This window comes from Phoxinus phoxinus, assembly GCF_949152265.1.
Source record: "Phoxinus phoxinus genome assembly, chromosome: 4".
Taxonomy (NCBI): Eukaryota; Metazoa; Chordata; class Actinopteri; order Cypriniformes; family Leuciscidae; genus Phoxinus; species Phoxinus phoxinus.
Genome location: NC_136879.1, coordinates 33,535,605 through 33,552,223, shown reverse-complemented (window position 1 = coordinate 33,552,223; position 16,619 = coordinate 33,535,605). Strand labels below are relative to the sequence as shown.

The window sequence follows — 16,619 nt, the reverse complement described above, 5'->3', positions numbered from 1 at the left end:
AGGTCAAAAGATATTTAGGCTGAAAAGCATGCATGGATGTAAACTGCAGAAATGCTGTGGGCACTGTAAGGCAAAGACACAATGATGACGGCAGATGTAAAATCAACAACTGGTAAGTTTATTGTGGGAATGGCAGAAACAGACACAATAGGCGAGTATAGAGACTTTAGCAGATGATTTCAGAATAATGCAATGGATAGTGATACAGACTTAACTTCAGCAGGTTGGACGAAGATGACAACAACACACTGGGAAGCAGACGAGACGAGGATATAACTGACTTGACAGGGCGATGACTTGGAAAAGTTCAACTACAGATAACGAAAGGAATCCTTAGATAAGTGAGACTGTATTCTCTAACAAGGCCAAACACCAAACTGCTGCTAAGTGTGAGCGTGCTTTAGTGCTGCTGATGGGCTGTGATGAGTGACAGGTAGAATTCTGTAGAATGAGGAAGAGCCTGGCATGAACGTGACTATTTGCTATGCAATGTGATATAGGACTTGCTAATTCTAATCTTACCGTACATATAAAACGTTGTATGTATAGGATATGTATTTACAACAAGATATTATTCCCAAACCACTAAGTAGGCTATCCATTTCAAATTTCCTTTTAAAAAAGACAGACTAGTCATGCAACAAATTTAGTATGACAATCTAATAATTTTGTGTTGTGTTATATATTTTATACTACTTAAAAAAAAATAGCATGCGTACACATACATTAGCAGTGCAGACAAAATATTGCATCATAAATGGTCAGAATGATTTTTTTACTCATAAATGTATATATGAGTAAAACTGCCTCCATATCTTCATAGAAAATAAGATCTAAAATATTCCCAAAACATAATAAGGGTCACACCAGACTATGATCACATTTTCCACATTTATATTTGCAGATCATATACTGTACCGGTCAAAAGTTTGGGGTCAGTGGGATATAAAAAAAAAAAAAGACAGTAAACAGTAAAGACATTTTTATAATGTTACAAATAATTTCTATTTAAAATAAATGCTGTTCTTTTAAAATGTTTATTCATCAAAGAATCCTGAAAAACAATATCACTGTTTCCATAAAAATATTATGCAGCAAAACAGTTTCCAACATTGAAAATAATAAGAAGTGTTTTTTTAACAGCAAATCAGCATATTAGAATGATTTCTGAAGGATCACGTGACCTTGAAGACTGGAGTAATAATGCTGAAAAGTCACACAAATTAATTACATTTTAAAATATATTAAAATATAAAACGGTTATTTTAAATAGTAATATAATTAATAGTATTAATAGTCATTTTTACTGAATTTCTATCAAATAAATAAGAGACTTATTTTAAAAAAATTAAAAAAATCTTACCGACCCCAAACTTGTGAACATTAGTGTAATTGTGAGCCCACACTTTTTGTTCCATTGTTATTATTGTTAATAATGCAATTCTGAATTATGTATTTTCATAGAATTCTGTATATTTTAATTCAAATATTATCAGCCTGCATTTAGAAAATAATGTACATCAGTTAAAGGGGAGAAATCTTAAATAAATGACCTCAGGATCCTAATATAATTATTCTGTTCTATATGGAGAAAAAAGTGCATTCAACATTATCTGTTAGTGAACACAATCAAATATTGGTTTGACAGATCATTTTTTTTAGAAAATATGTTTATCCATCAAATAATATAAATATGAAACTTTAGTTTTTGATGGTGTGTGTCAAATATACAACATAATGTACGTTGATTTTAAATGCTCGATATGTCACTCTTGCAAAAGCAATAACAAACAACAACATTGTTCTTGCACTCTCATTTAGCCGTTTGTACTTCTTTATTTGGGTCAATACGTGCACCAAAACCAGGCATGGCTTTCTTCATATAGCTTCTGAGGCTCTCATCTCTAAGGCCGTAAATGAGCGGGCTCAGAAAGCGAGGAAGCAGGATGAAGCAGAAATAGTAGATAAAAGACATATCTGCTTGAGACAAGTTTACACGCTGGACAAGTAAGAAATCTGCGACGGGTTGTGAGAAAGCCATCATGCAGAGGAGCAGCTGGAACCCATGAAGGAGCACTGTGTGCAGAGCCTTCTTCACTGACACTCGGTCCTGCCGCATCTGACGGGTCTCCAGTAGGATCCGGATGTACGTGAAGAGGATGACCACAGCGACCACTGCAAAGAAGATCCCATTGAGGCTCACTTTGAACAGAGCTTGAATCGGAGAAGCATTGAGCACATTGGTCTTGCAGAGCACAGGGGTCGAGTGGACATCTACACCCGGCTTGAGCCGCAACAAGACAAAGTCGACAGTGGGCAGAATGCAGCTGATGATCCACAGACTTAAAATGATGATCCAAATCCATTCCGGTCTCCAGATGGCAGGACGGTGAAGCGGGTAGAAAATGGCCACGTAGCGCTCCAGTGACATAGTGGAAAGGATGAGTGGGGTGTTTAGGAAGGTGGCAGTGGACACAAACAGCAGTGGTGCGCAGTAGACGATTGCAAACTGCACAGCGCCCATCACTAACAAGAAGAGGGACACAGAGGAGAGCAGCTGCAGGGTGTCGTTCATCAGCATGTAGGTGAAGAGGATGTAACGGGAGCTGTCAAAGAACTGCCTGTGAGATGCAAAGGTGGACAACGTCAGGAGGATGAAGAACAGGAAGGCAAAGAAGAATGGGATCACCACACACACCTTTACAATGACAGAAAGGTTGTTGCTGGATGTTGTGTTGCCTGGGAGTTCTGTCAGATTCTGCATGTTTTCAAGGGTTTTGCACCACTGCTGATGTTACAAGGGCTGAAAGGAAGTTTGCAAAATAACATTTGTTTAGTTTAGAATGTGGAAAATGAAAATGGTTTAAAACAACTGTCGGTAATTGTACTTTAAACATAATGTAATCTAATCGAATGTGATGTTCACTGGATAATTCATTGAATAATTTGACTTCTGTTCACAAAATAAACTTCACACGCTTGTTGACTCACCAAGCTGCCTCTGTTGGAAGAGAAATTAAAAGATGATCAGAGATGCCAGATGGGTAGCCCACTTTTATATTGCCAAAGATTTGCTTCATGACAAAGGAATGGGATTTGTTTCCCCATAGGATGACTTAACTTCACGCTATGAACACAAAGCATAATTATAGCAATTAACAACCAAACAATCCAAACAAAGATAAAATCAAGTCGTAAAGTGTGTGTGTGTGTGTGTGTGTGTGTGTGTGTGTGTGTGTGTGTGTGTGTGTGTGTGTGTGTGTGTGTGTGTGTGTGTGTGTGTGTGTGTGTGTGTGTGTGTGTGTGTTGTATTTTTTTTTTTTTTATAAATGTTGTATCCAAGGTTTTATAGACCTAATTCCTTCATCTGGTTAACAAGACCCTATAGCAAAACTATAATCTAAAAAGTAAATATTTAATACTTCAAAACTTTTAGATTCTATTTACTAAATAATTATTACATTCAATTTAATAAAGTAATTTTTTGGTTATTAAGTATTTTTCTTTCTATCTTTTTTTTAAACTATGTAAGTTGTCAAATATTCACCACTAGAAGAGCGTATTTGGAATGTTTGGATGTTTCATATGGCTAGTCATTAACAGAGCTATCAATTATTGACTGTGAACTCATGTGCTCTGCCTTATTTTAACATATTGTTTGTTCTGCTGTGCAGCAAAGTACTCAGAGACAAAAGTACATTGACAGCTTGTCTGCAGAGTCATATGCGTCACTCATTAGACCAGTGAGACACGTATCTCACAACTGTCTGTTTTTTGAAGTGCACTGACCTAAAATGAGGAGGGAAGCGGGAATCATCGAACAACTAAAAGCAAACAGCAAGCTTTACATAAAGAAGATCTGGAGCAGTTAGGGGCTTTGAAAAACAAGCTGTCTGCATGTTTTTGGTCAACATCTAGAAGTGCTGCTACTCGCTATGCGACGTAAATATTAAAATTATGATATAAGTATTAAACTTAGTTATATTAGCTAAAAATATGAAGCCTTTGTTCCTTTTAGTTTTAACATATTTTAATTTAAATCAACCATTCCCAGACAACAACTTTACAGAAAATAAAGCCTTTACACATAAATATACCTTTATATATATATATTTATTTATTTATATATATTTATTTTTTTAATCTGGATCTTTTTCCCCAGACATGTAGGCTTCTTCTTTTTTCTTTATAAAAAGCATTCGGAATTTAATTTCTAAATCCCCTTTATAAATTCTTTGCTTTGTTTTGCGTGCTTTAACCATTCTTTGTAGATCCCACTTTCTCGCATCCCACAATTGGCCGAAAATGTTAAGGGTCTTCATGCTATTGGTCTATATCAGAGATGGGAAACTTCGTTTAGCTCTAACTCTATCAAACACACCTGAACAATGTCTTCAGAATTACTAAAAAGGTACAGGCAGGTGAGTTTTTATCAGGGTTGGAGTTAAATTCTGTGGTACAGTGGCCCTCCGTGACCAAAGTTGGCCATCCCTGGTCCATCTAGGCCTATTTGATGCACAAAAATGATAAACAAATTTGTAGTGTTATATCAGCTAAATATCTTTATGTTGCACTAAAACACTCAAAGGTCTTCAATTATTTATTTTATTTATGAGTTAATGTTTCTGAAAGCCTACCATTCTTAACACTATGAACCCTGAGGATCAGATGTGCATCACGGAACAGTTGACCAAATCTTCACAGAGTCAAATCCTATGTGACTAATTATGTGCTTTATCAGTGCATAGTTATTGCATATCAGTGTAATTTGTGCATCCTCCTAATTGTTTGACAATGATGCATCCCACCTGGCAACATGAGGCCAAGTTGCTTGATCCCTTTGCGAGCCAAGCTGCAAAGCAAATATTTATTTAATGACTTCTCACTCTGATTAGTCTCCTGAGCGATACCCCCACCTCAAAGAACCAGTCTGTTATAATGATGTAAATATGTTTAACAAACACTGGCCTACAGAGAGTACAGCACCCAAAACACTTCCATTGTTTTGTGAAACTTCTTTTAAAGAAAGAAAAGTTATGTGGTTATAGTTTATGGACTTTGTGATACTCAGTATCTTAGACAAATACACGAGTAGTAGTTATGCAACGATAGCATATTGCTGCATATTGTGACAACAAAGTCACAAGAAGGAGGGTGCACCGTTTCCTTTAGTCAATACAGACAGACAGACAGACAGACGGACAGACGGACAGACGGACAGATGGACAGACGGACAGACGGACAGACGGACAGACGATGATAGATAGATAGATAGATAGATAGATAGATAGATAGATAGATAGATAGATAGATAGATAGATAGATAGATAGATAGATAGATAGATAGATAGATAGATAGATAGATAGATAGATAGATAGATAGATTGATTGTCTGAGATCTGGAATCTGAGGGTGCAAAAAAATCGAAACATTGAAAAAAATCGCCTTTAAAGTTGTCCATTTATGTTCGCGATTGTGCTGCATTCACTCACAAAAATAAATGTTTTATATATTTACGGTAGGAAGGGAGGGTGGTGGAGCGGAGGTGAAAGGGGGGTGGGATGGAGGGCCAGGTCCATGGAGAGGAAGAGGAAGAGGGCCTGGAGACTGCGGCAGGACGGGAGGCCAGGGCGGAGCAGGCTGTGCCGAGGGCCAGGGCGGATGTGGTGGCCCTTTTGTCCGAAGACAGAGGCATGTCTGGCATGAGGTGAACAGTCTCTGGCTCGGCAGGCATGATGTGAGCAGTCTCTGGCTCGGCAGGCATGAGGTGAACAGTCTCTGGCTCGGCAGGCATGACGTGAACAGTCTCTGGCTCGGCAGGCATGACGTGAACAGTCTCTGGCTCGGCAGGCATGACGTGAACAGTCTCTGGCTCGGCAGGCATGACGTGAACAGTCTCTGGCTCGGCAGGCATGAGGTGAACAGTCTCTGGCTCGGCAGGCATGATGTGAACAGTCTCTGGCTCGGCAGGACTGACGTGAAGCTCAAGCTCGGCAGGACTGACGTGAGGCTCAGGATCGGCAGGACTGACGTGAGGCTCAGGCTCGGCAGGACTGACGTGAGGCTCAGGCTCTGCAGGACTGACGTGAGGCTCAGGCTCAGCAGGACTGACGTGATGCTCAGGATCGGCAGGACTGACGTGATGCTCAGGATCGGCAGGACTGACGTGAGGCTCAGGCTCGGCAGGACTGAAGTGAAGCTCAGGATCGGCAGGACTGACGTGAGGCTCAGGCTCGGCAGGACTGAAGTGAAGCTCAGGATCGGCAGGACTGACGTGATGCTCAGGATCGGCAGGACTGACGTGAGGCTCAGGCTCGGCAGGACTGACGTGATGCTCAGGATCGGCAGGACTGACGTGAGGCTCAGGCTCGGCAGGACTGAAGTGAAGCTCAGGATCAGCAGGACTGACGTGAGGCTCAGGATCGGCAGGACTGACGTGAGGCTCAGGCTCGGCAGGACTGAAGTGAGGCTCAGGCTAGGCAGGACTGACGTGAAGCTCAGGCTCTGCAGGACTGACGTGAGGCTCAGGCTCGGCAGGACTGAAGTGAGGCTCAGGCTAGGCAGGACTGACGTGAAGCTCAGGCTCTGAAGGACTGACGTGAGGCTCAGGCTCGGCAGGACTGACGTGAGGCTCAGGCTAGGCAGGACTGACGTGAGGCTCAGGCTCTGCAGGACTGACGTGAGGCTCAGGCTCGGCAGGACTGAAGTGAGGCTCAGGCTAGGCAGGACTGACGTGAAGCTCAGGCTCTGCAGGACTGACGTGAGGCTCAGGCTCGGCAGGACTGAAGTGAGGCTCAGGATCGGCAGGACTGACGTGAGGCTCAGGCTCGGCAGGACTGAAGTGAGGCTCAGGCTAGGCAGGACTGACGTGAAGCTCAGGCTCTGCAGGACTGACGTGAGGCTCAGGCTCGGCAGGACTGAAGTGAGGCTCAGGCTAGGCAGGACTGACGTGAAGCTCAGGCTCTGCAGGACTGACGTGAGGCTCAGGCTCGGCAGGACTGACGTGAGGCTCAGGCTAGGCAGGACTGACGTGAAGCTCAGGCTCTGCAGGACTGACGTGAGGCTCAGGCTAGGCAGGACTGACGTGAAGCTCAGGCTCTGCAGGACTGACGTGAGGCTCAGGCTCGGCAGGACTGAAGTGAGGCTCAGGATCGGCAGGACTGACGTGAGGCTCAGGCTCGGCAGGACTGAAGTGAGGCTCAGGATCGGCAGGACTGACGTGAGGCTCAGGCTAGGCAGGACTGACGTGAGGCTCAGGCTAGGCAGGACTGACGTGAGGCTCAGGCTCGGCAGGACTGAAGTGAGGCTCAGGCTAGGCAGGACTGACGTGAAGCTCAGGCTCTGCAGGACTGACGTGAGGCTCAGGCTCGGCAGGACTGAAGTGAGGCTCAGGCTAGGCAGGACTGACGTGAGGCTCAGGCTAGGCAGGACTGACGTGAGGCTCAGGCTCGGCAGGACTGAAGTGAGGCTCAGGCTAGGCAGGACTGACGTGAAGCTCAGGCTCTGCAGGACTGACGTGAGGCTCAGGCTCGGCAGGACTGAAGTGAGGCTCAGGCTAGGCAGGACTGACGTGAGGTAACTCATACTGTGAGCTTGCTGGGCTCCTCATCCGTAAAGCCCACAGTAAATGAGTTCATGCGACGAACAACCGTATAAGTCCAAAAAAACAAAAATTGAGATAACCATGTGACTTGAATGTATGTGTGCCACTTTGTATACAGAATCACTTTGGGCGGGTGTTCCCGCGACCAAAACTCTGTATTTTAAATTTTAAAATAGTCTCACGTGGAAAAACCGTTTATGTCCACTAACGAAAAATGGAGACGCTGGTTGCTTTCATGTCCGCTGCGGACATTAAAAGGCAAAACCTCGGCAAAAAAAGGAGAACGAACATTTATGAATGGAAGGACAGAGCAAGGAAGTATTTAAGGGATGCTGGGAAACCATATGTGAACCGGAGAGGAGAGCAAACACGAGGAAAAAGTCCACCGAAAGAGGTGAGTGAAAGAACTGTATACAAAGTATCTAAAGTTAGCGGTTACAGTCAGAGGGGCGTGTAGGCTACTGGACGTTGTCTACTAACTTTAGAGTTCATATAGCTCACTCTGTTTAACGGATCAAGTCATGAATGAGTCGAAATAAATGCTGTAGGCTACTCCTTATAACCACGGATAAATTAATCGAAACATTTTAGCTGTGTTTAATGTCCCTAACGTTGGCTAGCGGGATAATGTTAGCTGGCTAGCCAGTTACTTTGTAGCTAGTTACAGGGGCATATTACTGGGCGTCTAACGTTACTAAAGTTCATACACCTCAGACTGTTTAGCGAATCAAGTCATGAATGGGTCGAAATGAAAGCTGAGAAAATTAGGGGGTGTTAAAATTCAGGGGATGTTTTTAAGCATGTCTCTAACGTTACTCCCTATAACCACGGAGAAATGAATCGAAACGCTTTAGGTGCGTCTCTAACACCAGCCCAGCTGCGTCACGTAGGCTAATGTTATACCATTCATTGATTGTGTTATACGTACTGCTGGCAGAATTATATATACATAAACATATGTAAATTCATCCCCAATCTTTAAGATGTTTAGAGTAGAATTTGATTGCTTTATGTCTTCACTGAAATTGGTAAATGAAAAAAAATTGACGTTTAAAATATTTTGATATAATTTTTTAATCCCCTGTTACCATTTAATGCAACACTTTGTTTTGTAATATTGTATGCTATGCTATGTTTGTTACTTGTTATATAATAAATAAATAAAATAAAATAAAAAGGTAATAATAAAAAAATGCATTGATTGTGTAAGCTTTTATATATTCTAGCTAGTAACCTTAATAGCTGCTAATAGCTCTCGTGTTCTATAGCTATAAAAAAAACCCCGCTAATGTGACTTTGTTTCTGTTAAGGGCAAGGTGTGCAAGGAGACGTGTCCCAGGCAGTGTTCAAGCCTAACAGACCAAAGAAAACTCCAGCTCTTCACAGAGTTTTATGCTGTCTCTTATGAGAGGCAACAGGCTATCATTCTCTCTGGTTTGGAGCAGGTAGGCTAACTTACTGTAAGCAATTCATATCATGTCAACAGTATGCAATGCATTACAATGTAGGCCCATGAAATAACCAGTGAATTTAATACTACTGTATGCCTTCAATTCACTAAGACTGCACATGTGCCTGATCACTGTAAATGTTGATGATCTGCATCAAGTAGGCCGCCATGTGCATTACAGACCACAGCGAATTGGTGCCCTAAAAGGCATACTCATTGGCTTATTCATTCTCCTAACCAAAGCCTACTCACGTACTTAATGACCTTAACTTGACAGCTCTACACGACGGCTAGCCTACTACGCTATGGTAAATGTCTTTTTACTTCTAGCACAAGGTGAGTCGCAGGCGACCACGTGGGCCTGACACTGAGATAACTAAGAGGAAGTATACCTTCAAGTACCATGTGCAACAAGGAGGCCAAAGACTTGCTGTTTGTAAGCTCACATTTATGTCAGTCTTTCAACTGACCAACAGTCGCCTACAGGCAAGTTTTATATAGCCTAGCGTTTTCCGTTTGTTAACTTTTTATTACATGCATGATTTTAATTAGATACATTGTCCATTACATATTTATTTAAAGTTACTTATCTTTGAAAAGGTATTTCAAGAAAAGTTAGGCAGTCAGTCTGAGGGAACAGAGCAGGTAGCTAAAGTCAGGTCTCCATTAGAGGACTTCAGAGGAAAACATAAGAACAGGTAAGTAAAAAAAAAATCTTGAAGGACCTCATGCTCTCGTCCTGTTAGTTTTTAAAACTGCACCAATGTCAGCATCAGTTGCCCTACAACATTCCCTGATCTAATGGTGCACTGGACGCTGGCATTATAGGGAGTCTGGTGCCTTGCCACCCTATAACGCATGTACCGTAATGGTTAGGATTAAGCTCACTGTTGTTGCCCAGTCAGGAAACATATTTTTGCACTTTGAGATCGATATCAGAGGTAAAGTGCTATGCAAATGTGATGTATGATTATTCTTTGTATCATTACAACATGATACAAAGGTCATGATCTTATTTGGAATTTGGAGCCTTCTAGACTGAGAAAAGCCAGAAAATTTATTTTTGATTTATGGGGATGAAAGACAACAACTCCCAGATTGCAATGCTAAAACGCACACATCAATCGATCACATGTTTAGCATTCATGTAAACACTACATTCAGATTCACAAATCGGAATGAATTCAGTTAGATTGAAACAAAAGGTGTGCATGTAAACAATGACGATTTTTGCGTCATTGAGGACTTTTTCCAGACAAAAAATATATATAAATCTTTCATCTCAGGGGGATATGAGGGAGGAAAGCATGGTAATTCAAAAATACTAAAAAGAATTAGGTTTTCTACTGATACAAAGCTTAATGCTAAATCCTGAAGTATCCCTTTAATGACTGTATGTGACAAACAAAATCGTATAGTTTAGAGGAAAGTTTAGAATTATACATTAAATTAATTTTATTGTCACAGAAACAATGCAATTGTGCAAAACAGACCAGCATAGTTTATTATATTTCCCTTGTTCATGAGTTGTGTGTTTTTTTTTAGGCCTCATAGTATTCATCCTGCAGTGAGAGAGGGAATAAGAGAGCATATCCTGAGCTTCCCACGCCAACCGAACCACTACTCACGGATGAAGGGAGATGTGGAGAGGGAGTACCTGAGCCCTGATTTAAACCTGCTCCGCATGTTCCGCCTGTACAAGGAAAACAATCCAACATCCACTGCAAAGTTCTGGCTCTATAGGGACCTCTTCAAGCAGCAGAACCTCAGTTTTGGGCAGCCAAGAAGTGACACTTGTGCGAAATGTGATGCCCTGTTCTCAAAATTAACAGCTGCTACAACAGATGGAGAAAGGTTGAAGATTTCAGCCGAGAGTGAGCTTCACCACCGGAAAGCTGAAAAAGCGTACACCCAGTTGCAGGCTGACACAGAGTGGACCAAAGCCAATGATGACTGCCATGTCATTTGTATCGACATGCAGGGGGTAGTGTTCACGCCAAACCTGACACACTCCAACGTATACTATCAACGGCAGCTGGCCAACTACAACCTCTGTATCCAGGAGATGGGCACTGACGATCCTCCTACAATGTGGCTCTGGCATGAGGGCATCGCTCACAGAGGTTCCATCGAGGTGGCAAGCTGTCTTTTGAAGTGGGCAGAAACATCTTTCGCTCCCCTAGTCCAGGCAAAAGAACGGAAGCTCATCATCTATAGTGACCGATGCTGTGGGCAGAACAACAACTGGCGAGTCCTAAACCTCATGGCCCTGCTCGTATCTAGAGGGTACTTCAGTCAGATAGAGCAGAAGTTCATGGTGTCTGGTCACTCCTTCCTTCCCTGTGACCGTTCCTTTGCCACGCTGGACAAGAGGCGTAAGGTGTCCACACTCCACACTCCCAGCGATGTAGCCGAGATGATCCGTGGAGCCAGGCAGCAGCATCCATTTAAAGTAATTGAGATGAAATGTGCGGACTTCAGGCAGCTCCCTGATGCAACATTAAAGCGACCACCTGGCTTCCTAATCACATCCATGATGTGGTTGAAAGTGACAGGTAAAAAACTAAAGAGTTGGTTTTCTGAGATTAACAGTGTTGGGGATATGTGCATGAAAAAAAATCTTTATTGAATTTCTTGTTGAATGAATTGAATTTCAGCTGCTGATCCATGGTGTGTCCACACAAAAGGAAGCCACAGCCTCTACGAGGGATGGAAGACCTGGCTGATCACCAAACAAAGGAAGAATCAACCACCTCCAGCTCCCTTGTTCTTCACCACGTATGCTCGTGCTTACAATGACCCTCTGCCCATCAAGAAGGAGAAGCACTGTGACCTAATGAAAATGATAGCCTACATGCCAGCGGAGGCCCAAGAATTTTATGGGACATTAGAATGTGGAGAGTAGCCTAGTATGTGTTGGTTATGTGCAGGGTAAGGTGGGGTATATTGTGTAAAATTAATCATAATAGTAGTTGTAGCTTATCTTGTATGCCTTATTTTATGATGTATAATAGGAATATATAGGTATCTATTTATTTAGTGAATTAATGAATGGGGTAATTATTTATGAAATGTATTATAAAAGTTAAAGGAACAAAAAATTATTTTTGTTAATACATATGTATTGTTCATTGTTCGTACTGTTTTGTCCGTGTTTTTGTTCTGTGATTTACGTTGGCAAAAAATAAAATAAATTGAAAGAAAGAAATGCTTAATATTTTCTTTAATGTTCTGTTACTGTATTAAAACTAAGATAGTAGATAAATGGTTTAAAGTGATATGATGAATTGGACTTATACTGTTATTCCACATTAACTGGACATATACTGTTCTTCCACATTCCAGAAATGTAAATTACTCTAACTTTTTATTTTTAAGATTGATACTAAAAAAACTTATCTCATTAGATTTGGGAAGCTTTTGTTGTCTATCTTCAAGTAAAAAAAAAAAAAAAAAAATTATAATCAAGAGTCCAAATAAAAAAAAATTTATTATTCAAAATTTGAAAATATGGACTTATATGGTTCTTCGTCTCATACACACAAATGACGAACCGCTCCACAAAAGGGCAAAGTCAATATATCTCACCAGAGTGTAGATAGGGGTATTGTCAGGCATAAGATAGTAAAGCGACTCATCAAGTCCATGGCGAAACATGTCCTTTAAGATCTCATCACAAAAGTCCCTCACATACTCCTCAATTGGACGGTTACCTTGGCTGAGAAGGAAGCGAAGATATGCTGCATCCATGTTGTGGTATGTTCTTCTGTAACAATTGGTTGAAGCATAGGAGAAAGCAGGATCCACGTGCAATAGGTATTTATTAAATAAACTCAAATTACAGACTTAGACTAAGGAACGTGCCGAGCTGGTGATGGATAAGCCCGAGGCACAGAGGATGAGCCACGCAGTGGATGAGCCGCACTGAGTGAGCGGTAGGGGCAGAGCCGAGGACCTGGACCACACCAGTGGTGCCAAAGGGATCCAAGGGACTGGCTGTGACTAGTGATGGAGACGGGACTAGGAAGTCAGGCAGGGATACTGGCTGAAGAGGGTCATTACCAGACGGACCGGTGAAGAAGGTTAGGTTTCGAGGGTGGGGACTTGGGTGGGAACTGGATCCGCGGTCCACAGATTTATTAAGTCAATGAGGGTCTAGTCGTGCATTATTGACAGCAAATAAGCATCTTTCAAAGTCGCTTGTAATTCAAAATTTGTATAGTGCTTGTGTACAGATTAGGCCCGCATGTCATTATGGTGCTATTTGCAGTTATATTTTGAGTAAACACAGGCTAAAAGCAAGAAACACCCATGACATTAAACAATTTTTTTAATAAGGACTTTTAAATGATCAACAGTTGTAAAATGGCAAAAAAGAAAACAAAATTCTGGAAGTGCCACATTCGTCACGTTCAACTATGCGTAATGTTTTTTAAAAATGTGAGCAATTTTTTGTTTAAAATATAAATAAAAAATAAAAAAAGTTATGATTTAGAGGTAAAATTGAGCAGCATGTGGTCCATTTAATCAAATGCAACCTGTACTGTGATACTGACTACATCTACATTTAGAAACAATTTTCCCCAAATCCTTTTTGTGTCTACTAACAGTGCATTCTAACTTTCACAACCGATATTCAGCATGAACATTGGAGAATCATAGGGTCTTTGTTTTGTCTCATAAATGCACTCATCATATTTACATTAGTTTCGACTGGCTTGTGAATTTAAGAATAATTCTTTACATTTATATAGGCCTAGCGCTTTTCTGGGTATTCAAAGCGCTTTACATGGAAGGGGGAATCTCCTCAACCACCACCAATGTGCAGCATCCACCTGGATGATGCGACGGCAGCCATATTGCGCCAGAACGCCCATCACACACCAGCTTACTGGTGGAGAGGAGACGGTGTTGAAGCCAATCAGTATATGGGGATAATTAGGAGGCCAACAGAGGCCAAGGGGCAAATGATGAATTTCATATTAATGTTCAAATATGAAAGAAAGAAAAAAACAAAAACATTAATAAAACATGAAATAAATAACAGAACAAGCACAGAGAACACATTTAAGGGTGTACCGTATTACAGATCTCAATATGCCAATAAACCAACAAGCAACGAGAAGGAAGGAAGAGCATTGATTATAAGTAGAAACAGAGACAGCAGTAGAAAATTCGTAACCTTCAAATGTATGTATACTTTGGCTATTTGTATTTTGTTACAGGTAGCGCGTAACTCACTGTAAAACTGTTGTGTTGCATATATTACTTGTTAAGGTTAATGTCATAATTGTGTCTCAGTGCTCCATGTCTATCCTCAACACACAAGCAAATCTAAATTTAGATCTAGATGTCATTAGAGTTTTACTCTATCAAACCCTATATAAATGTCTGTTCACAGCACTCTTCATCATTTGGCTCATGCAGGTAAAGTTACACCTGATATGACCAGGACTCAAGGATAGAGTCAAGAATACTTTCAGTAAATGGTATAGCAAGGTTATAACATTGATTGTTGTGAACTGAATACTTGTTCAGTCTTTGTTTTTCAAGTCAACATGGAGCTGATTTAGAATTGACATATATATTGTTTATTCTAAAGCATTGATTATTTATTTCTCACATATTTGATGTATTATTGTAAATGTGCTTTTGTTGTCTTGTCTAATTTTCTCCCAGATGTGTGCACAATGGCCAGTCAGAATGCCAGTGGCGATATGCAGATGCAACTTATCCAAGTTGACCCCGTCCGGAGAAACATTTCACTGGCGCTGACCCAGATCTTTGTGTGGCCCTTCATCTACCTCATCTTCCTCATGCTCTTAATATTCTCCAAGAAAGAGACTTTTAGAACAGAGACACGTTATATATTGTTTGGTCACTCTCTCCTGGTAGACCTAATATTTCTTTGTCTGACAGATTTGGTTGTGCTCTTATCATACAACTTTGTTTTAATACCGCTGCATTTCTGTATCCCCATCTGCATGTTAACGGAAGCAATCGCAGTGAGTGCACCATTAACCATAGGTGCCATGTGCGTGGAGCGCTATGTGGCAATTTGCATGCCTCTCCGACACCATGCAATCTCCACCTCTAGAAGAGCCATAATGGTGATTTTAATGATTTGGATCCTGAGCTCCATAAACCCCTTTGTCGATATGTTCATTCTTGTCAACACTGCCTCTCGTGAATACTTGTCTCAACTCACACACTGTCACTATGAGATTATGATTCCGGAAAAGATTAGTCACTTTGCTAGGGGTCTGTTGTACATTGTGGGGCTTGTGGTTATTTTGATCATTGAAGTCTTTTGTTATGTAATGATATACCTTGCTGCACGTGCAGCATCTGGTGACAAGTCAGCATCAAAAGGGCAGCGCACCATTTCCCTGCACATAATTCAGCTGTTTTTATGTACTGCCGAGGTGATGTGCCCTTACATTGAGAGTGTAGTTATGCAGTATGATATTCAATCTTATCTGACTGTCCGATTTATAAATTTCCTCGCATTTAGTATCACTTCTAGAGCAGTAAGTCCTCTCGTCTATGGGTTTAGAGATGAGAAATTCTATGCAGCAATGGCTTACTATATCAGATACAAAAACAATGTTATCTCATCTGACACTGATAAACAAACATGATTATCTATTTTTAAAGGTTAAAGAGTGTTTCTGGGATTTTTATCTTATAAAAATAAATATAAATTCCTTTCAAAATGTCATGAAGTAAAATTTGTAATGTATCAAAACTCCAGTTTTTGTTGACCAACTGCCTAAACATCCAATTCTAGTTGATATATTCTAATAATGAAGATTGAGAGTTTAAAATTGTCTGGCCAACTGCAAGATTTGTCTTGGGAAAGACGCCTCTCACATGCAGTGTACGTGACTGCTAGAATAATATGTTGAAAATCAACTTACAAAAATATGAGTATTTAGTGAGTATTTTATTTAGTGTATCACATAGCTGATTACAATGTTGGCATTACTTGTTACACTTTCAAATATTTAATGTATATTGTTTTAAGTTTTAGTAATATATTTGAACATAATTATGTAATTTAATTATTAACAATTAAATGTTTTAATATTTTATTTTAAATTTGCATTAGATACAAATTTACAAATAGATCCACTTTTGTATTGAACAATTTATATGTAATTGCAGACTATTTGAGATCAGTATATACATTTAATGATATTATTCATAAATTATTATTATTAATTTTGGCATCTAATAAATATTTCTGTTTCATTTCACTGTTTCTGTTAGAAAAGAACAGTTCAGCATCACTGACTTGTAAATATATTATACTATTATAGTAAAAGTTAATTAATCTAGCATTTGCATTTGATATATAATTATTTTTCTCTTTCTGAATACTCTTAATGTCTTTCATTTGTAATACATCTGTGATAATAACATTAACTAAACAAACATGCAAAGGCCAGTAAGTGTGATACTCAAGACACTTTCAATTTTTTTTGTGAAACTTTCTATGTGATACTTCTGGGAAAACAATAATAATCTGTATTTTTTTTCACAATGTGTTCGAAAAATAAATTG

The 16,619-nt window shown here is 40.3% G+C and overlaps 4 protein-coding genes across 5 annotated transcripts; 3 read left to right on the top strand and 1 right to left on the bottom strand.

The window, feature by feature from the left end:
* Positions 1 to 1,711: 1,711 nt before the first annotated feature.
* or95a1 (odorant receptor, family 95, subfamily A, member 1) lies at positions 1,712 to 3,121 on the bottom strand. Its single transcript, XM_079611376.1, has 3 exons — positions 2,992 to 3,121; positions 2,699 to 2,803; positions 1,712 to 2,621 (listed from the first exon to the last, which is right to left on the bottom strand). The coding sequence occupies exon 3, from the start codon at positions 2,579 to 2,581 to the stop codon at positions 1,814 to 1,816; it is 768 nt and encodes a 255-aa protein (XP_079467502.1). The 5' UTR covers positions 2,582 to 2,621; positions 2,699 to 2,803; positions 2,992 to 3,121; the 3' UTR covers positions 1,712 to 1,813.
* A 4,516-nt stretch (positions 3,122 to 7,637) lies between these two features.
* On the top strand, positions 7,638 to 10,977 carry LOC306996537 (uncharacterized protein). 2 transcript variants are annotated; one of them, XM_079609130.1, is made up of 4 exons: positions 7,638 to 7,997; positions 8,914 to 9,048; positions 9,384 to 9,539; positions 10,599 to 10,977. In XM_079609130.1, exons 1-4 carry the CDS (start codon positions 7,818 to 7,820, stop codon positions 10,605 to 10,607), a joined length of 480 nt encoding a protein of 159 aa, XP_079465256.1. In that variant the 5' UTR covers positions 7,638 to 7,817; the 3' UTR covers positions 10,608 to 10,977. The 2 variants fall into 2 exon arrangements, with proteins under 2 accessions (XP_079465256.1, XP_079465255.1); XM_079609129.1 differs by lacking the exon at positions 10,599 to 10,977 and having other exon boundaries at positions 9,384 to 9,611.
* A 28-nt stretch (positions 10,978 to 11,005) lies between these two features.
* On the top strand, positions 11,006 to 12,137 carry LOC306996536 (uncharacterized protein). The gene is made up of 2 exons (XM_079609128.1): positions 11,006 to 11,608; positions 11,711 to 12,137. Exons 1-2 carry the CDS (start codon positions 11,029 to 11,031, stop codon positions 11,956 to 11,958), a joined length of 828 nt encoding a protein of 275 aa, XP_079465254.1. The 5' UTR covers positions 11,006 to 11,028; the 3' UTR covers positions 11,959 to 12,137.
* Positions 12,138 to 14,743: 2,606 nt separating this feature from the next.
* LOC306997671 (odorant receptor 131-2-like) lies at positions 14,744 to 15,694 on the top strand (the record flags this gene model as incomplete). Its single annotated transcript, XM_079611038.1, has 1 exon — positions 14,744 to 15,694. The coding sequence occupies one exon, from the start codon at positions 14,744 to 14,746 to the stop codon at positions 15,692 to 15,694; it is 951 nt and encodes a 316-aa protein (XP_079467164.1).
* Between the last annotated feature and the right edge of the window lie 925 nt (positions 15,695 to 16,619).